General features: G+C 38.1%; 1 protein-coding gene across 18 annotated transcripts in view; it reads right to left on the reverse strand.

Annotated features, from left to right (window-relative positions):
* The window catches only part of dysf (dysferlin, limb girdle muscular dystrophy 2B (autosomal recessive)), a 100,418-nt gene that overhangs the window by 26,932 nt on the left and 51,991 nt on the right, over positions 1-21,495 (reverse strand). For 7 of the 18 annotated variants that reach the window (XM_017310448.1, XM_017310454.1, XM_017310453.1 and 4 more), the window contains 8 exons: positions 18,862-19,042; positions 18,706-18,779; positions 15,985-16,044; positions 7,848-7,859; positions 5,618-5,716; positions 797-925; positions 544-699; positions 375-466 (listed from right to left, as the gene is read on the reverse strand). In XM_017310448.1, the coding sequence (XP_017165937.1) occupies positions 375-466; positions 544-699; positions 797-925; positions 5,618-5,716; positions 7,848-7,859; positions 15,985-16,044; positions 18,706-18,779; positions 18,862-19,042 (803 nt within the window). The remainder of the gene's footprint in view (positions 1-374; positions 467-543; positions 700-796; positions 926-5,617; positions 5,717-7,847; positions 7,860-15,984; positions 16,045-18,705; positions 18,780-18,861; positions 19,043-21,495) is intronic. The other 11 variants (XM_017310458.1, XM_017310460.1, XM_017310459.1 and 8 more) reach the window with 3 other exon arrangements.

Genomic DNA, 21,495 nt, shown 5'->3' on the forward strand with positions numbered 1-21,495 from the left:
TGGATGGATGGATGGATGGATGGATGGATGGATGTCGGTTGGTAGGATGGACAGACGATTGGTTGGTTGGTTGGATGGATGGATGGATGGATGGACAGATGGATGTCGGTTGGTAGGATGGACAGACAATTGGTTGGATGGATGGATGGATGGATGGATGGATGGATGGATGGATGGATGGATGGATGGATGGATGGATGGATGGATGGATGGATGGACAGACAGACAATTGGTTGGATGGATGGACGGATGGATGAAATTTGACTAAATAATCTCACATTCTTCCATCAGCGTATTTCAGGAATGAATCGGGTTTTCCTTATTGAACCTTTGGGCTCTTCTCCAAACCGGCGGAGCAAAGGAACATCACTCACCGTCCAAACACCGGGTCCAAGGTGCAGGGGATGTAGTTCTCATGGTCACTGATGGTCTTCTTCCCCAAAGTGACCTTGACATAAGGGTCACACTAAAAAGACAGGGATGTTTCATTTTAAATCTAACTATAAAATAATCTGTTTCCAGGTAGGTGTATCAAAGACTCACCTTCCCATTGGCATCTTTGGGCTGCAGTCCTTGGGCCTGGATGACGTAGACCCGGACCACACAGTCCTCGATGCCATTGGGAGGCAGCTTCCTGAACTGCCTGGGCGGAGCAGGAGCTGACGGGTCGTCTGGCACCGGGTAGATTTTAAACATACCCTGATAACAAAGGAGGCGTCACAAAACGGGTTTCACTTAATAAACACCTAGACCCAAATATCAGAGCTTGAAAGGTGGCCTCCATTTTGGCTTCTACCTTGAACTCTCCCACCACAGAAGGGTCTTCTCCTTCATCCTGAGTCTTTCCTCTGTACAGTTTGAATGTTTGGCAGAAATCAGAGAGACCCTCAAAACCTTCAACCTTCTCCAACTCCTGGTCATACACCTGAAATTAAAGGGAAGGACGTGATTAAATAAGAGCAAAAATAAAGGATAAATTAAAAACAATAGATTAAAAATGTGGGAAATACAGTGTAAAAACTTTAAAGCAATAGAATGAAAGCTTTTAAGCTTTCTTTCTTCTTTCAGAAGAAAGAAAGCATTCTTTCCTTCTTCTTTCAGAAGAAAGAAAGCATTCTTTCCTTCCCTCAATAAGCCCTAACATATGAGGAAATTTTATGTCTTTGTGTGTTTCAAGGATGACATTATAAAATATCCACAAGAAACTTACTGGTTGTTTCAATCATACAAGTAACATTTAAAGTTTTACAAGAAAAGCATCAACACCCCATCACTTTTTCCCAACAGTAACCAACAAGTACAAATGAGACAAAAAATTAAATAAAATCACAGCAAATACATGAATGATGCAAACTCAGAAACACAAACAAAAATAATTACACAATAGATGCTGCAGACACAGGAAAAAACATACAATCAACAAGAAAATGCAAAAGAAAAAAACGGATTGGGCTTCACTGAGGTTGCTAGGTAACGGACTGGGCTTGTCAGGGGTTGCTAGGTGACGGGCCATGCCTACTGATTTGTGACATTACATTCTAAAAGTTTTTGAAACGTCTCATTTTCCAAATGCAAAAAAAACTAAACAAAAATGAACTTATTACCAAAAAACGCACCGGGTGTTTTTGAAGCGGCTGGGCTGTTTGTAGAAGCAGCTGAGGTCCAAATAGAAATATAAAAATGTATAAAATTCACACTGACATCAGGCCATTGTTGTACAGACTCGTGTATTTTTAAATGTTTACTTCTCATTATACTATATGTTATTTTCAGATTGTTTTTTTCAACACAGTTCTAATTTACAGACCTGCTCTGAGACCTAACAGTTGTGACTGCTTTCTGTTAAAACTACACACATTAGTCTTCTAGTATTTTTGACTAAACTCTTAGCTGCTTCTATCAAAAGTCCTCATGAGGTTTCCAAGAAAACCCCCACATTGTTTCATAGGTCATAGCAGCAGCTTAATTCCAGTCTTTGTAGGACTCAAAGTGAAGCCAAGAGGCGAACACACACAGAAACGCCTGAGCTACGTTGGCGCTGGCATCAGATACAGTCTGCGCTGTTAGTCGGAGCTGGGCGGGGGCGTCTTTGTGTCAAAACTACAAGAAGGTTCATTTGTTTTCATTAGAGATGTTTGTTGCATCAGTCGTACAAGTGAGTCTAAAAATTCTGCCAATGAAGAAAAAAACTCAATCTTCGTCACAAAGGAGGCTTTAAAAGGGAGGCTGAAAAAAAAAGACTAAAAACAAGGCTTCAGGATTCGACCGCTGACATTACCTCTCTGTTTACTGTTACCCGAGTCTCATGATATCACTTTTAAAAGTAGCATGAATGTTAAACTGACTTTACAAGAGAACAAAAGACAAAAAGATGTCAGGAAAGAGGCCACAAAGAGGGAAAGGTGGTGTTATAAGAGGTTAGGTCATTGCAGAGGGTAATGGTAAGTGTCTAAATTATACACAAAGCATGGCTGTGGTAAAGGCACTCATCATTATTACTGTTAAATTATTTCAGATAATTCATTTAGACAAGGTGCAATGATTGCCCAATATTAAACTATTAATAATAAGGAATGTATTAATTCACCACCACCGGAGAATCTCATAAATAATTTTCACCAAATTCAAAGTCAACCATCAAGTCTTTTAGGGTCAAGTCCAAAGTTTTAAGTCTTTTTCCAAAAATCAAAAGTGAATCCAAGTCAAGCAATTTCCTTTTGCCTGGGTGTGACAACCTGGTTATTAAAAGTTAATATGTCATGCACGAGAGTATGCAAACCTCTAGTGGTGAGCATGCCAGCTAGTCTGCTAACGAGCTAACAGCAGAGCTAATTTCCTGTTTATCGCTTTTGCCAACTTTGAAAACATTTGGCTTTTCTGGCTTCCCTTGAATAAAATGTTTTTCTGGATACTTTCAGATGAATAAAATGTTAAATCTCTGTAGACGTTTTATTTATAGATCGTTAACAATCAATAGTTAGGGGTCCTTAGTGGCACAGGGGTTAAGCACAACCCACATATGAGGCCCTACTCGCTGTCGCAGGTTCGATTCCCGGCCTGGCGACCCCTGCCCATGCTTTCCCCCCTCCTTCATTCCCCACCTTTCCTGGGGAATGAAAGACAGCCTTTATTTGTGGCCTATCAAATAAGGGCTACAAGAGCCAAAAAAACCTTTAAAAAAATCAAGTAGTTAGATGTTCACATTCATGCTCTTATTTTGAAGTGGGTGAAGACTGCTTACGCAGCATTTCTGTTTCTTTTTTCCCCCAATAATTATTTCAAATAAGAAACATACAGAAACAAAATAAAACAAGGACAGTAGAGAACAAGATATAAACATGAATACAATATTTAAGGGGATTATGGAATATGTATCCACGGCCTGGAAACTCCCCAGATCTTAATCCCATTGAAAACTTGTGGTCAATCATCAAGAGACAGGTGGACAAACAAAAACCTAGGAATTCTGACAAAATGCAAGCAGTGATGGTGCTGAATGGACGGCTATCAGTCAGGATTTGGTACAGAAGTTGATTGAGAGAATGCCAGGGAGAATTGCAGAGGTCCTGAAGAAGAAGGGTCAACACTGAAAATATTAACTTGCTGCATTAACTCATTCTAACTGTCAATAAAAGCTTTTGTTACTCAGAATATGATTGCTAATGCATTTCTGTATGTGATGAAAACATTTGACATACACACATGAAAACCAGAGGGCAGCAGATCATGTGAAAATATAATATTTGTGTCATTCTCAAAACTTTTGGCCATGACTGTAGGGTTAGTAGAACTATTGATTAGTGCTTTAGAGTTAGTTGAATTAATTAGTGCTTCAGAATTGGTGGAGTTAATGTTTATAGTTAGTGCTTTAGCATTAGTTGAACTAATTATTAGTGCTTTAGAGTTAGTTGAACTAATTATTAGTGCTTTAGAGTTAGTTGAACTAATTATTAGTGCTTTAGTTAGTTGAATTAATTAGTGCTTCAGAATTGGTGGAGTTAATGTTTATAGTTAGTGCTTTAGCATTAGTTGAACTAATTATTAGTGCCCTAGTGTTTGTTAGCCATGCTAATAATAAAGCACTAATCATAAACACTAGTTCCACTAGAATTTTAGCTAAAACTGCCCAACACTGAACTTCTGATGCAGGTAATCATCTACAAGTTGTTTTAACTTCTTCTGGTGTGTGGGATATCAAGGTCTTCCTTTGTAGGGTTCTGATCAGACTGCCATTTGAACCATGGTACCGATCCAAATTCAGTCAAAGGGCAGAGGAAGTTACAGAAAGCAGGCGGACAAAGAGTAAAGAGGTGGCAGCTCTGGTCTAAAGGAAGGTAAAGGTTGGAAATAACAACTCATTTTCCAGGGACAGAAGGACTTGTGGGTAAAGAGCTGGTTGAACAAATGAGAGGAACATGAGAGGAAGTGCAGCCAGGCATAAATAAGAACATACTGGAACAAAATAACAGGCGCTGCAGGAGCGGAGGGAGGGTGAAAAGGAGGCCAGGTATCAACGGAATTGGTCTTTTTTGCCCATTTCCATCAAAATGTCCAGTGGTGTTGGAAGCGAACGTTTTGACATGCCGCAAAAATGTTCATTGGGCAGAATAAATTCACCTATTAGGCTTCCTGAATTAGGAAGTACACTCCAGGTAAATGGGATCATTGTTGAGCTTTTAGTTGGCCCTTGTTCCAGTGTTTTTAACTACTTATGTTAAGATCTGTCTAAAAATAAGACCTTAAGTGCTGAGGACATATCAGAGACACTTCATGTGCAAAAACCAAAGCTTTCCAATGATGCTGGAACAAATGGACAAGGGTTAAAAAACAAGACTGCTTTTGAGGGAAATATTGGAGAATCTGATTTGATAAATGACTTGTTCATATGCCTGAAGTCCTGGTAGAGGGGAAGGTCATTGTTTGGACCAAGAGAATCTGGATGAAGGTTGAACACAGCGTGGGCGATGCAAAAGAAAGGACACTCCTGGGACGAAGGCAGACACTGTGATCGCTTGTTTCAGACCATGGTGACATCAGAGAGTGGCCTTTTTCCTTGAATCTGTCCCACTGCTGTGATCAGAGAAAGGATCCACTTCGATGAATCACGATGACGTTGAACGACAGAGCATGGGAACTACTGTCTGGAGCCAACGAGCAGACAACAACAGGGCAGTGAGTAAAATAAACCAACCGAGTACGATCACCAGGTGCTTTGTTAGGTGGTATTGTCCTTCAAGATGGTTTGATCTACTGGGATTTTCATGCACAACCATCTCTAGTTTACAGAAAATGGTCCAAAAAGAAAGAAAGTATTAAGTCAGCAACAGGCGTTGGACGAAAACGCCTTGTTGGGACAATGAGAAGAGCAACTCAAATAAAAACTTGTTACCACAAAGGTACTGAATGTCATCCCTGAACAAAGGAACCTTAAAGCAGATGAGCTACAGCCGCGGACGAACCAACCAGGTGCTACTCCTCATTTAGAAATAATCATTCATTTTAAGCCATGTAATTCAATGATTATATTGTTTCAAACCTTGCAGTAAGAACAATCTGAAGGTGATTTAGTGTTTAATTTCAGGCTTATCTTTCGGTGTAGCCGTTAACTCTCACTCACCTTCAGGGTGTCGAAGCCTTTCTCCAGGTAAGTCCCACATTTGTTTTTTTCTCCGATGGATGCGTAGAATTTACTCCACCAATCCATGGACTCCTCTCCCTGAAACCAAATGTTCAGAGTCAGAAAACGTCACATTGAGAGGAAGGTGGTGTACTAAAGAGGTTGTGCAGCAGAAAGTCTGTATTTTCTTACATTTATGTGAAGTTTTTCAAGGTCTCTTATGCAAGTTGGGGTTTGTTTGGTTTCCCTGAATGTCATTCAATCCAAAATACACATTTTGGAGTTCCAGACCTGAATTCAACCTCGGTTTCTCCTCACTGTGTTGCTGACTGATGTAATCTCAACATGCAGACATCCCTTCAATCACCAAAACGTCTTTGGTCCAACAGGGCTTTGCATAATCATTAAGTCTGAATTTGCTTGACAGCTGAACTTCTCCAAAAACCTTTGACTTTTCAAACATATTGAAGGTCCTGTGTTAACTTCTGTTGTTCTTTCTAGAGCTGTGTAGGATTTTTCCAGTGATCACATAGCAAGACGGAGTTGGCCAACTCACGTCAACAGAAGTAAAAACTGTCTCTGGTGGCTCTATGGCATTAAGGTCATGGTATATGGAGATTTGATGCAATGGAAAAGGGCAACAGTGCAATGGGAAGTGGGTGGAAACCAACATGTGCACCAGAGGAACCATATTATTTTAAGAAAGAACGAAAGAAAGAAACTGTTTATGGATGAAGACAATGATAATTGTACTTTTTCCTTATACAACTATTGAACTATTCAGTTTTAAATAAAAACATACTTTATTTTTCCTACCATCTTACCAAGAATTTTTTGTACATTAAATGTTTTAATATATTAGTTTCAGCAAGACCTAAGAGCTTGTTTTCAATTATTCTTTAATATTTATTTAAAAAGTGTTAGTTCCACTGGCAGATTATTTCACTTATATCATGGAGAAAAATTACTACTATTAGTACTAATCTGAAAAAAATATAGAAATTTAGATTACTTCTATATTCAGAGTAATCTAAATATGACCATGTTTATAATCTAAATATGTCTAAATATCACAATATTTAGATTACTGCAGTAAATGTTACTTTACTTTTACTAGCAGTAAAAGCTCCTAGTTACAAACTAAACCTCAGTCAATTCAGCTAACCAGTGAAACATTTTAAGCTTTTACAGCGACTAAAGTTAGCCTAATAATGTAGATATTATTGAAATAGAGAACATGTTATAAAGTAACCAATGTTTGGCTGTAAAAAAAAACAAGATTGCTCTGAATTAAAAAAAAAAAATTCTAAATGAATAGCTGTTAGCTTGATATTTAGATATTTGGAAATTAGCTGAGTCTGAGTAACCATTATCTTCACTCTGAATAGCCGTTAGCGTCACTCTGAATAGCCGTTAGCTTTACTCTGAGTAGCTGTTAGCATCACTGTAAGTAGCCTTTAGGTTCACTCTGAATAACCGTTAGCATCTCTGAGATTCATTTAAGAGATCAAGTTGTAGAAGAAATATTTTTCATTTTGATTCAGTGTGGGAGCTCCACTCCAAGGAGAGTGAGCTGAAGGTTGCCTGCACAAGGATTAAAAAAAGAAAGAAGAAAAAGGCGTTCAATATAAGAAAACAAAGCAATGAAAGTTGCTTATCATTGCTTATAATCATTAGCATCACTCTGAATAGCTGTTAGCTTCACTCTTAGTAACCGTTAGCATCAGTCTGAGTCTGATAGCCGTTATTGTCAGACTGAGCAGCCATTAGCTTCACCTTCAGTAGCCATTATATTCAGCCTGAGTTGCTGCTAGCTTCAGCCTGATAGCCGTTTTCATCAGTCTGAGTAGCCGTTAGCCTAATAGAGTAGCTGATATCTTCACCCTGACGACTCATTAGCCTCTGAATACTTGTAGATTGTATGTGTTAGCTACAATATAAATAACTTTTAATCTGACTTTGAGTACCTGTTAGCTTAACTGTTAGCGTTTGACTTTGGTTGTTCAAGAGTGTCTGATTTTGTGGCTCTCATATCATGCACATTATTTTAATAAACCAGACTGAGTGATGTTCACATTAACAGTTTCTTTACCATAACACTGCTTTCGTAAATCACTTTAAAACAACAACAAATATGCAAGATGATAAATACAAATGCTGCACTGCTGTTTTACAGTGTGTTCCCTCTTGAATATTCAACAGAGTTAGTCTTATAAACACACAGACTTACCCACTGTAACATCTAGTGTCCGTATTAACAGGAAAAAAGACAACAAAACATACGGGATTAGGAATAATCCCACTTTAAAAACATTGAAGCTGTAAAATCAAACACTTTGTAAGCAGATATTCCTCATTCACGTAATACATTAAGGATTTCAGTCTAAAATAAAAACATGCACCATTAAGGGGAGAAAAATGAAGTGATCCCTCTATTACAACATGACTGCTGGCATGAAAGTAAAGGTTGTTAAAGTATTACTATTACAGCTATGAGTCATGCCGAGGTCTTACAATGTCCTTCTGTTCAGAGGGTGAAACTCAGATCTCCGATTGGAAATGTCGAGGCTTGGATGGTTGTCATATTGATTCAGTTAATGTGATTTCTCAGAGATGAATAATGAGTTGAAACGAGCGGGGATGTCATAAAGTTTAGAGCTGATCAAGTTCAGAAAATGATCTGCTCACCCTGGCAACAAGAACTGCTGAGTTATCAAAACATCGCATCGCAAAAACTGGCCTAGTTTCTACTGTGAATTTATTGATACAGCTCAAATAAGACAAAACTAACTTACAAGTAATTTTAAGACACAGGAGCTTTAAGTGGATAATTCCTTAATATTGATGAACATGTAGTAGTTATAGGTGAAATAATCTTAGTGGAACAAAACGTTTTAGCTTGTAAAATGGGAAAATGTCTTGTTCCACTGGCAGATTATTTCCAATCAAATCAGAGTTTGTTTAGTATTTAAAATGACCAATGGGACATAAAAGATTTAAAACATTTCAAAGGCCATTATAAAGACACAAAAACATAAAATACAGAAAAAGATCATTTCAGTTTTAGCTAGCACTTTTTAGTCAATATAAAGGAATTACTGACTTAAAACAAGCTCGTATACCTTACTGAAAATTACTTGTACGTTAGTTTTGTCTAATTTCAATATTTGCACTAGAAACTAGATTAAATACTTGGTAAGATTTTGTGTTTTTGCAGTGTTTATACTTGTTCTGACAGCTTGAATGGATGCAAAATGTATGCATCTGAATCTGAAATATATGCAGATTCACTGCAAAACAGAAAATCGTAAGTATTTTTGGTTTAGTATCTGGTGCAAATATCTTAATACATTTAAAATAAGACAAAACTAACCTATAAGTAACTTTTCAACAAGAAATAGGAGCTTAAGTGAATAATAATTCAATATCGATGAAAAAATTCTACTTTCTAGACATTTTTCCCAATTTATAAGTGAAATAATCTGTCGGTGGAGCTAGAACTGTTTCTTCGATATTAAGGAATTTGCAAATGTTGCAAATCATTGTGCATCCATTAAAACTGTCAAACACTGCAAAAACAAATAATCTTACCAATTAATTTAGGTTGTTTCAAGTCAATAATTTCTTAATACTGATAAAAACAAAGTTCTATTTCCAAGGGCAGATTATTTAACTTATAGTAAGATGTTTTTGCCTTGTTATAAGTGAAATAATCTGCCACTGGAACTAGTTGTTCTTATCAATATCAAAAAATTATTCATCTGAAACAACAAGCTCCGATATCTTGCTGAAAAGTTACTCCTAAGTTAATTTTGTCTTTTTTAAGTGCACTAAGAAACTAGATCTTGAGTTTTAGGTAGGAGTTTGAGTTTTTGCAGTGCCTTCACTTTATTTTCTCACAGATTTAAAAGCTGTCGTTTTGTGTGATAGAAGGAAAAAAAACATCATATTTAAATGCAATCAGTCTCCACCCTGCAGCCCTGAACCCACCAAGGGACACTCAAACTGGTGACGCATGCAGCTCGCTTCGCTTTCTGTGCATTAACGTACAACAAAAGTGCTCTTATAGAGGGGCAGGTTTGTGTGGAATCCCCTTTCTCATATTTCCCACAGACTCCAACACACGCAGAATCACTTGGAAGCACAACTAGGGCAGGGAACACTATGAAATTCCAAATTTTTCCAAAGCGGCAGCATGTCATGGCGTGGAAAGGAGCCGCACGTGGGGCTCAGCACACATACGGAGCGTCTGCTGCGCGTTAATGTGCCCTCTGTGTGCCGCCGCTGCCAAACGCTGATGACAGGGGCGCCAGAGAGTGCGCGCGCCGTTGTTTCGGGGTGTGCTCGCTCCGGTCCGCCAGGCGAAGTTCAGACAGATTAAAGCCGTCGCCGGGGCGCTCCAGGCTGCGACGCGGATTAAGTACACACTGTGGAAAACGAGCGTGCGTACACTCGGCCTGCGGCGGTCGGTCCGGGGTGTCGGTGTGGTCTGCAGCCAGTCATTACGCCCCGCAGGGAGAGCCAGGGTAACCGAAGCAGCCTGGCAGTGCCAGGGATTTACATAAGAGCTCTGAGCCGCTTCATAAAAGCTTTTTATGGGGAAACCCCATCCACTGCGGGGTCAGCGGTCAGGGCACAACTCTGCATTTGTGGCCGATTGTTGTGTAGCAAGACACAAGGCTCGGCTCAACACCCAATTACAAAACAATATCATTTAAATCTGATTATTTGAGCCTGAAAACATCTGGAAACTGCGCAGGACTGCAGCGAAATGGAAAACTATCAGAAACCGAAGTGAGGAGGTGAAGTTACAGCGATCGGGTCACTAAATTTGAGTTTTAAATTTCAATTTATGCATTTATGAATTGCTGCTTGCACGTTTTTTATTTTAACCGTATGGACGTGAAGTTTGTCAAAATCTGTTTGCTTATTCTTTGAATTCATTTTGTTTAGTCAAGAAGTTGTTTGCTGGTGATTCAAGTCCTGTTACGCTGCTCTTGGCGGTTGGTGGTTGCCGTAGCAACCAGTAACTGCCAGCTCCTCCCCCTTTTTTCTGTTGCCGTCGGTAACTGTCAGCTCTGCGTTAAGTATTACACTTTACCAGATATTTTTGACAAATTTAATCATTTACAATGTTTACAATGGTTTTTTATTAGTACTGTGAATTTTAGCTGTTTGATTTTACAACTGCTAACTGATGTTAGCAGCTCATTTTGAGTTATTGTTCCGTAGTTTGTTTTTAGGGTTAATTCATGTATTTTATTTAATGTATATCTGCCACCCACTTTATTAGACACATATTTTCTCTTAAAAAAAAACTATCAAGTTAAATAAGTAAAACACAAAATATCTGTTGGCAACATTAGATGTGTTGACATATTATTTTAATGTATAATTTTCTGTAATCCAACGTGACCAGTCCCAGTTGATTATTTGTGCTCCAGACTAGCAAAAACCACTGTATTTTTTATGAAAACCTAAATTGTTAGGAGTCCAATATAAGATCATACAGACTTTTTTCCAGGCAGTATAAATATATTTAGCATTGGTGCTTGGTTTGGCTCATGTACTGTGTTTTGAAACCAATAAACACTACATTCCTATTTGTTGTAATAACAACCACTTTAAATGAACATAACTTCCACCTGCCTTCTTAATACAACTTGATTATTCAGTGGGTTATTTGTTCTCCATCATTTGACTTAATTTTCCTTACTTAATTACTTTACACTAAACCATCTATGAAGTTGTGTTGGGATGTGAACCAGTTCCTGTTCCTTTGCTCTTTGGCGTTATGGTAAATGGATTGAACTTATCCAGCGCTTTTCCAATCATGTATCCACACTGCGACATTTCTGTCTCTCTTGTAATGTGTTTCTGTGTTTTGCAGGCTCTTTTCCACCACCTACAACACATTTCTCTTAGGGAACAATAAAGTATATGCGTTATCTTCAAGTATAAACATATTGGCATAATATTTTAAGTGTTTTCTATTAGGCTGCATATTGTTCCAAAATGGCTTTATAGGTCTTCCCAAGACTGTCTTCGCAAATTAAATTAGCTAATCCTTAATTAAATTGACTTTTTTTTAGTGTTTTCAATAAAATTAAAAAGCCTGAATTTACTGACATTGGTGAAACTCTGGTAATTGTCTTCTGTGAATCATAAAAGTTTAACAACAGAGATGTTCCTTTCCTTGAAATCTCTTCATCACTTAATACTTAATACTATTCAAAGTCAGCAGAATTTCTGGCAGAATAGCTAAAAAAACAGCCAGTTTAGAGAGAAGAATGTGAATCAAGTGGGAAGATTTTTCAGCAGGCCTGTTTTTGTCGTTTGCTTGCTTGTGGTTTGAAGGCAGAGCACCATTCCTCAAGTAAGAATCTGTGGCATCTTTCATATAAATAAGTTTCTGCTTAGCGATCACTGACTGACATTACACAGAACCGGTTCAATTCCAACGCTGTATTTCCATGTGCTGCTTTGGTCTCATGCTGTCGACTAGCATATTTTTTAGAAAACAGAAAATACCATATTTTCAGCTAGCTGCCAGCGACTGGAAGAAGAAACTGCATTTCAAAATATATATTAGTAATAAACTACCTGTTAGCTTAACCACTTTAAGTTAGAAAAAAAAATTATACGTAACTTTTCAGCAAGATATAAGAGAACAATTCTCTGATTTTAAAAAGTACTAGTTCCGCTGCCAGATTATCTCACTTGTAACGTGACATTTCTCCCATAATATAAACAAAATAATCTGCCAATTTTCTATCAGTTTTAAGGAGTTACTGACTTACATCTCGCTTAAAGGATACTTTTAAGTTACTTTGTCTTATTTTAAGTGTAGTAAGATATTTATACTAGAAACTAGACCAAGATTTTGGTAAGATCACCAAGTAAACACTTTGCTGGGGTGGATATATTTGAAATAAACAAACTAAACTCACATTTGCCCCCATTTTGTAAATCCAAAAGCTGTTTACAGTCTATATGTTAGGATCTCCGTGTGTTTACAATAGGTAAGTAATTAATGGCTTTATTTGTAAATTTTCCCAGGCTGAATAAAGTGCAGATTGAGAAATTTGTGGGACTTCCTGGTTAGTAATGTCCCTCCTCTAGCGCCACATTCTGTTTCCATGGCAACCGCCCCTTCAAACTGCCCAGCCACAGTTTCCATGGTAACGATGCATTCTGTGTGACGTTACTTAGTCGTACGTTTATATACTAGAAGTTGTCGTTTCATTTTGATGGGTTTCAGTGAGTTTTATGTCTTCGTTTTGCTTTGTATTTCAAATCTTGCACGACTTAATTGTTTTAGAAAACCAGAAGCCTAGCTTTTTGCGAAAGACACTGGAAATTAGCTCGGATTATAAATGTTTAAGTGTGATATTTTGTTAATAGCCAAAACTTGTCTCTATAAAAGATACATAAGTTCAATTAAATGAAGCCTATCAAGCTGCTTATGATCTTCCAAACTATAAAGAAACCTAACTTTATAACTTTGTCTTGAGAAAACAGAGTATCTTCAGTCAGAGACTCCTTCAGAGTCGCTGTAATACAGACCGCTACGATAACTCGATGAAGAAAATGAATTAATTAGTTACAACAACATTCAATTTTCCTTTGGGATCAACAAAGTATTTCTGAATTTGTATTGAATTTTAACAGATGTGTATGCAGCCATTTTTTAACTAAAGTGCAATATTTAATTTGCAACTAACACGTTTTGAAACAGGCTTGTTGATTATACAGATCTGGCAACAAATTGTGATATATTTCCTACGCCTGTCTTACCCTGTACAGAAAATAAAGTTTTTCTGATTAGCCAAACAATTTAACCATAGACTTTGTAAGCCAAATGCCTAACAGTGGACTTTCAAAAGCGGCGCACCACCCAGAGCTGCACGGACACGGATCTGAACGACATTCTGGGCAGAAAATATGTGCAGCGCTCAGAGTTTTGGAGGCGGGCAGCAGCTTACATCAGTCTGCAGCCGTGATTAGCAGAACAAGAAAAACAGTAATGATTTAGTAAGCTATTTTGACATCTTGTTTCTGGTCACAGTGTCATTAGAGGGCCATAAATGCGTGTTCCCCCCAGAACCTCCTCCTGCAGAAACAGGAAAATGCCACAACGTCGCCTGGCATGAAGCCACGTCGGTTAGTTCCTCTGGATTTATGGAAGCTGAGGAAAACTACAACGTTTTCAAAGTGGGATTTTAACCCGATCTGACTGCCTGTTGGCACAAGACCTGAACAGTTCTGATGGGGGTTGATGGGAATGGAGAGGTGCAGTTTGACCACATTTTTTCACCTGGAGAAACAAAGAAAAGACGAATCAGAAACCGCTTTATGTGCAAAGCATCGGATACTGTCATCAGCTCGCGTCAGGCAGACGAGACGTGACATTTTTCCGTCTCAGATGTGCCTGTTTGTGAGGTCGCGATGCCACCGACAGCTGATCTCCTCAAACTTTCCCAATGCTGGAACCGAATCCGACTGGAAGCAGCCGTGCAGTCCGCTTCGCTGCAGTAATGTGGTAATCATCAGCTCCGTTTTTCTGGTCTTGACCCAAACGTAAAGGAGCCAGGTTTATTTAGCTGGTGCCGTGCGACATTACCCTCCCTCTTTTTTCCTCCTTTCACTCAAAGAATCGTTTTTGATTCTTTCAGCCGCTCCTGCCTCTCCTTTCGTCAGTCTCTCCCTCTCATTTATTCCTTGTGGTAACTGTCGGCGCTCAGGGAGTTGCGGTACAGAGGATCTATAGCAGCTCTGTTGACTTTGGCCCCGAGCAGACAGAAAGCCGAGCCTTTAATTTGAGTGGTTTCAATATCTGTCCCCTTAATAAAACAAATATCTTTGTTTGGAGAGAAAGAAATAACCTCCCCAATTACCATGGAGTGAAGAACTACTGGATGCGAGTCTTTAAACCGACCCGGCTTTGAGATTCAGAATAAGAAAATGCAACGTGCAAATCAGCGATCGGGTTTCAAACCGCACAGATCGGAGCGCGTTGCTCACCGAAACCCCGGGTTTAAAACGTTCCTGTGAATTCCTTCCACATCAGGCCAGTGACATCCATCAGCTTCAGTTAGAAAATACTTTACTGTGCATTTCTGACAAGTAAGAATGAAGAAATCCTTTGTTTGTTGCCAGTGAGAGCAGATCTGGAGATATGACCCAGGATTAGGCCTAAAACGATTAATCGGATTGGTCAAGATTAACACGATTAATCGTGATTAATCAAGACTGTTCAAGAGTAATCAGATAGACTCAATTAATCGTGGCTAATCAGATTGTTATTGATTAAGCCGATTAATAGTGGCTCATCCGATTGATCAAGATTAACCAGATTAATCACGATTAACCGTGATTAATCAGACAGTTCAAGAGTAATCAGATAGATCGAGACTAACTCAATTAATCGTGACCAATTGGATTGTTATTGATTAAGCCGATTAAATTGTGGCTCATCCGATTGATCAAGACTGATCATTATTAATCTGATTAATTGATTTGATCAATCCGATTAATCGTTATTAATCAGATTGATCATGAGTAATCAGATTAATTGTGATTAGTCAATTTTTTAAAATAATTGTAATTCTATTTTGTAACTGATCAATCATTAACTGACATATACAGGTTCAAAAACCACCATTTGCTGAAAAAACTGTTTTCAGAGCTGTAATAAAGTCAAAACTGTACAAAATATATATAATTTTAGCATTTAAAAAGGACTGATTGATTCTTTTGTTCGCATCTTATTATGTATTTCTAGTATTGTATAAAAACTTGTTACATTTGTCTTGTCCAATGAATCGTCCGAATAATTAATTTCTAAAATAATCGTTAGTTGCAGCTGTAAACATGATACAGAGTTGTGATAAAACAGTGTGTACGCTTCCTTTGAAGAAGTGCTTCACATTTTCCATTGTTACCACCACAAACCTCAGGAATTTATGGCACAAACACAATTTAGCACATATTTGTGAAATAGAAGGAAAACTGAAGACGGTTTTCAAAAAATGTTTCACAGAGAAACATCAGAAACCAGTGGTGTCGTTTTAGCCTGCTTTACTTTTGACGCCACAAAAAGAATAAAATCATATTTAGGTAAGATGTAAATTCATCTTAAGTGCGGATCCGGATTACACCAGGTTGTCATGACAACATGGCAACATGTGAATCAGCTGAACAGGTGTAAATACTTTTTAAGGGGCTGTAGAGTAATGGGAACAGAACAAGACAATGAATGAATGAATGAATGAATGAATGAATGAATGAATGAATGAATGAATGAATGAATGAATGAATGAATGAATGAATGAATGAATATGTTAAAGGATGAGTCTGTTACCTACATGCAGGCTGGAACTAGAGGTCGAGAGATTAATGATAGCTGAACTGGCTCCATCTGCAAACTGCAGGAAATCATGCAAAAGCACAGAAAACACACAGAAAACACCAACTGTCAGGTTAGATGGTTAGAGCTGCACACAAGCCTTTAACAACAGCGCTGCACGACAACAGAGAGAACAGGTTTCCAAGGCAACGAGCCAATGGAACAAAAGAAATGTTTTTAAGCCACATGTTGATGGAAAGTTGATAAAAGTGAGTCTGGATCAGTTAAAATCTGCTTTTATGTTTCTTTGAGCAGATTGTTTATGATAGGTCTGTGGTCTATACAAAACCTGTTTGTTACACTTTTTTTGCACAAAATCATACGTAGATAAAAGAGATTTTAGTCTGATCAGTTCTGTTTTAGGGCGTCCTGTCACTTTAAATGTAAACAATTTCAATGTTCACACTCACACATCAACATGGCTGCAAGCAGATGCACAATTAAACAACAGCACATCATTGAAAAGCAGAAGTGGAGCCCCCTGCACAACCAACAAGAATCCAGGAAGTCGTTTCTGGATGGTAAGTCAACAACAAAACACTTGTTTTTTTCCAGCAGCCATTATACAGTGCATAAAACCAGCTGACCAAATGTTCTGGAGCATTTGGTCAGAACCAAATGCTCCAACATAACATTACTGTTATGTTGTTAGCAACATAACAGTAATTATGTTGCTAATTACTGTAAGGTGATTTTACAGTAATTAGCAACATAATTTGGAAACAAAACACAAGCCCAGTGCCGTTGCTAGGTAACGGCACTGGGCTTGGCTGAGGTTGCTAGGTAACGGCAGAGTGCTTGTCAAGGAACGTTTCGAAAGGCTCCTTTTCATACGTCAAAAAAAACATGAACTTATTGCCAAAAAATGGTTCAGTAGGGATTTTTTTTCAGTTTAAATTAGTTTATGTTTTACTGAATTTTGTTGTGTTGTTAGGCTGAATGGTGCAGTTTTTCTTATTTTTAATTTTAAATTTTGAACATATAAATTAAGTTATATGTTAGATACTTAATTTACTTTGGAATGAGAACGGAGAGTAATTTTTTTTCTATTATTTTTAGTTTTCACCTGTTAAAGCGTCTCCAAACGCTTTCTGGACCAACAGAAGACACACTGCGTATCCAATCACTCGGTAATGACTACAACACCAGGTAGAAAAATGCTAAACGTTGTAAATTCTTGCCCCCGTTTGCTTTTTTCGCACATATTAAAAACATTGCTGCTTATTATTGAGGTTGCTGACCAGCTGCTAGACTTCACAGCTGTTTCCAAATTACAGATTTCTAAATCCTCAAACATGAGGAACATTCAGCAGGAACCGCAGATTTATCGTCTGGTTTGGTTGCTCTCATTGTGTCCGCTCCGCTGTTTTGATGTCGAGGCACTTTAATTGGACGAGGTTGTTAATGTCAGGGAGTGTACACTGATTTCGACACCCTGCTTAGACTCTGTGAACCCTCAGAGTGATTTATGCTTCTTAGCTCACGCTGCGCATTTCTGGACCTCCCATGTTGGCACACATTAAAACCTGCTACTCCCACTCCGACGCAATGAGACAAATGTAATTGAAGAGGATGGAAAATGTGAGGTTTGAGGCGTGAAAGAGGTCAGTGTTGAAACGCTCCCCGCAATCCTGAGAGCTATTTCAGCATAAAGGCAAAAATTTAACGCCCAGGAAATGAAGCTGAGTTCATTCAAAGTGTCCCGATGTGACGGAGAAACATGTGAAGTAGGATTGGATAGAAAGGAGAAGAAACAACCAGAGAGGTCTGAGAGGTGAAGAAGAGGCTGATAAGACTGCAACAGGCAACAGAAATGATAATAAAGATAATAAGACATAGAAAATGAAACTGCTGAAATGTGTGCCTGGGAAAAAAACAAAACATTTTATGCAGCAATAAGACAAAGAAAGAAAAGATTAGGAATGAAATGGGGATTAGGAAGTAGGACTGATAATCATCTGAAGGAGGTTTGGGAAGACGAAAAAGTGAAGAAAGTATGGATATAGTTTCTTCAAGAGAAATTTTAGAAAAGTTAACTGGAAGCAAAGATGAAGGAAGGAGGGATAAAACAAAAGCAGCTTAAAGATAAAAATAAGAAAGGAGAAAAAGGAAAATGGTGAACTCAAGATGCATTCACACCAACCCAGGTTAGTGCGCTTCAACTGAACTTTAGCTCATTTAACTAGGAAGTTTGGTTCATTTGGTGAAGTGTGAATGTGCAATCAAACGTAAAAGATTCGATTTCGGTTCGGTTGAAGTGAACTCTGGTGCAGTTTGAATGCAGATGAGAACGCCAAGCCACCCCAGAGGCCGCTTCAAAGGATAGGAAGTGGACTACACTGCAGGGGATTCTGGGTAAATGCAACCAAAACAAACGCACAGGTCTAGCGCTAGCGGGAGAAATGGCTCGTGGTCCTTTACCAAAGACAAAAAAGAAACCCTACAATTGTTAAAATCTGACAATATTCCATTTCTGTTTACATTTTGTGAAGAAGGAAGTTGTGCTCATGTCTTCCTCAGAGGATTTTGGTGCAAGGCATCAACAAGGCATTACCCTTAGAGAAGTTATTAACTTGACTGATATTGTAAATTTGTTGAATTTGTTGAAGAAAAGTGCAGCTAAATGATGAGTAAAGGCTTTTTTAGTGATGATTTCAGCTTGTTAGCAGGTTGGTTTTACCTGGTCAGGGACAAGCGGCTCCTGATCATCAATGTCAACGAAGACTTCCCCAGAGGTCAACGTTGGCATCTCGCCTTGATACAGAAACACAAATTGGGAAATTTTTTATCACAGATCTGATGTTCGTATTTGACCATAAGGCAGTTTTTCTCTTACGTCTCCATCCGTCCCCTTCCTCCTCCTCCTCTTCCTCTGCTCGCTCCTCCTCTTGTGTGCGTCGGTACTCCTCAAGCGACCGGATGGTGCACTGACCGACCACCGGCTTCCTCCCAAACTGACGGTTGTCAATGACTTTGATTATGATGGGTGGCATGTAGAGCTCCTCACGGGGAAGTCTCTGTTGACAAGGAACCAAGAAGAGACTTTAAATGTCGGCATTATAATTAAAAATGTAAGTTAGAAACAAAACACAATATCATCAGCAAAAAGGTGATTTTACAGTAATTAGCAACATAATTTGGAAACAAAACACAATATCATCAGCATAAAGCTGATTTTTTTTATAATTAGAAACATAATTTGGAAACAAAACACAATATCATCAGCGTAAAAACTGATTTTATAGTAATAAGCAACATCAGGGAAGCACTGTTTGCTACAGGGGTTTAAATCGTAGCGTGAAGTCAGGCAGTCGATGATTTGATCAAATCAACAAACACATCAGGAGAGAGAAGTTATGGGTCGGCTACGAAGCTAGCTATCTCCAACTTTTGTAAATACTGCTATCTTTGAGTACGACTGTGTGCCAATTCCACAGATAAATAAAGGAACAGAAAGCTGACATAGTCTCTCCCTTCGTCTAGTGGGTGGCGTAGAAGAGCAGGGGTTACAATCGATAGTAGCCATGCAGGAACACCCACTAGAACATTTTAGTTTTGATAGAGAGCACAAAGGAATTTGTAAGTGAGCAGAGGAGAAAATCTGAGCGCAAACACAAAAATTTGAGAGAGCACAAAGAATATTTGGAAGAGAGCAGACGTTTTGAGAACAAAACGTCTGCTTTCAAATTGAAAATGTGCTTTCAAATTGAAAATGTTTGCTCTCGACAACTAGATAAGGTCAGGAAAGTCTTAATAAAAAAATGGGGAGAGGGTAGTAGGTTAGCCGTGCTAGCTTGACTTTGACAACTTAACATGTGGATGTGCTGTGGAATTCAATGCACTTCAGTTGAAAAATAAAATAAAAAGTGACCTACACACCAACTTTCTGAAATCATCAGTAGAGAGAGATGTTTAAATTAGCTAATCAATCACTGCTGGGATCAGACGATTATTTATGAATAATCTCAAAATAAACATCAAGAATAAAAACATAAAACTGTAGACTGAATGTTAGCGCTGCTAAGTTGGTACTTTATGAAGTATTTCAGATTCGAGGGCCAGTTTTCCAACTTTGCAGCTGATTTGTGTGCAGCCTGTGTTGTAATTGCATGTGTGCATGTGTTACACTGCAAAAGCACAAAATCTTACCAAGTATTTTTAGGTTTATATTCTAGTGTAAATATTTTACTCCTCTTAAAATAACACAAAACTAACTTACAACTTTTCAGCAAGACATAGAAGATAGTTTTAAGTCAATATTGATGAAAAAGTGAAATACTCTGCCAATGAAATTTGTAGTTTTTCATCAGTATTAAGAAATGATGGACTTAAAACAAACCCTACTTCCCTCTGATAAGCTAGTTTTGTCTTATTTCAAGAGATTTATCCAGACATTTGTCTAGAAACTAAACCAAAATACTTGGTAAGATTTTTGTGTTTTTGCAGTGTAAATGTCTGACGATCTTCCCTGTAGAAGTTACTCCTTTAAAAAGCCTCAGGGGCAACATTTTAAGTAAATACCTAAAAAAAATGAGTCAGTTAATGTAATTCTTTTGACCTTCTCTGGCTTTGAAGAGGCCTAAGTAGGTCCGCTGATGCTAAAGAAACACATTAAATTGAAAGAGTTAGAGATGTGGTCTGACTCTTCAAAGAGTCACATTTAAGGGAAATATGCATGTGGCGTTGTGCTCTGGCCCTGTGGCATAAGAAAGCACTTATGCAGTCAACTTTAAACCCTAATATTGTTAACAGTGAATGCTTGGACCGAGTTCTGGGGCTGAATTCAAGGCAGAAAAATGTGTGCATGTTTCCACTGTCCGGTTCAGGCTGTCATACGCCGGTGGTCAAACGCAGGGCCTTAATCTTGTTAACATTAAACAGCGTGAGCTGCGTCTGCTGAGGCTGAGGGGGAAAGAATATGTGATAATTTCCATACCCGAGTTTAAGCTGTCATAATAAAACACAGAGGGAATCAACTTTAGACTCTGATATTGTTAAACTCTTAAGAACATTTTGGAACAAAGTCTCTGAGCGAGGAGAAAGTAGTGATTAAATCTGGAGCCCAGATTTAAGTTTTGTTGATTTTTTACTAAATTATTGAAGCACATCTGTCACTATTGATTCAATGTATTATTATTCCTTCGTTTCTGCCAAGAGTTTTAGTTTGCTACCTTTCCATAATGTTGGAAATTCATAAAAAAAAATACATCAAATTTTATTTGTATAGCACATTTCAGCAACAAGACATTCCAAAGTGCTTTACATAATTAAAATAAAAACAGCATGTGACAGTGAACAAACAGAAAGAGAATTTTTTAAAAGAAAAAAAAAAGGTTAAAAAAAGATAAAAACATTTAAACCAGCACCCCTTGTAGGACTTCAAACGTCTCAAACCACAGAGTTGTAGTTAATACGCCATTTAACAAGGATTCTCACACCTCAGAGTTTTAGTTAAAACGCCATTTAACAA

The sequence above is a fragment of the Poecilia reticulata genome, linkage group LG18 (assembly GCF_000633615.1).
Source record: "Poecilia reticulata strain Guanapo linkage group LG18, Guppy_female_1.0+MT, whole genome shotgun sequence".
NCBI lineage: Eukaryota > Metazoa > Chordata > Actinopteri > Cyprinodontiformes > Poeciliidae > Poecilia > Poecilia reticulata.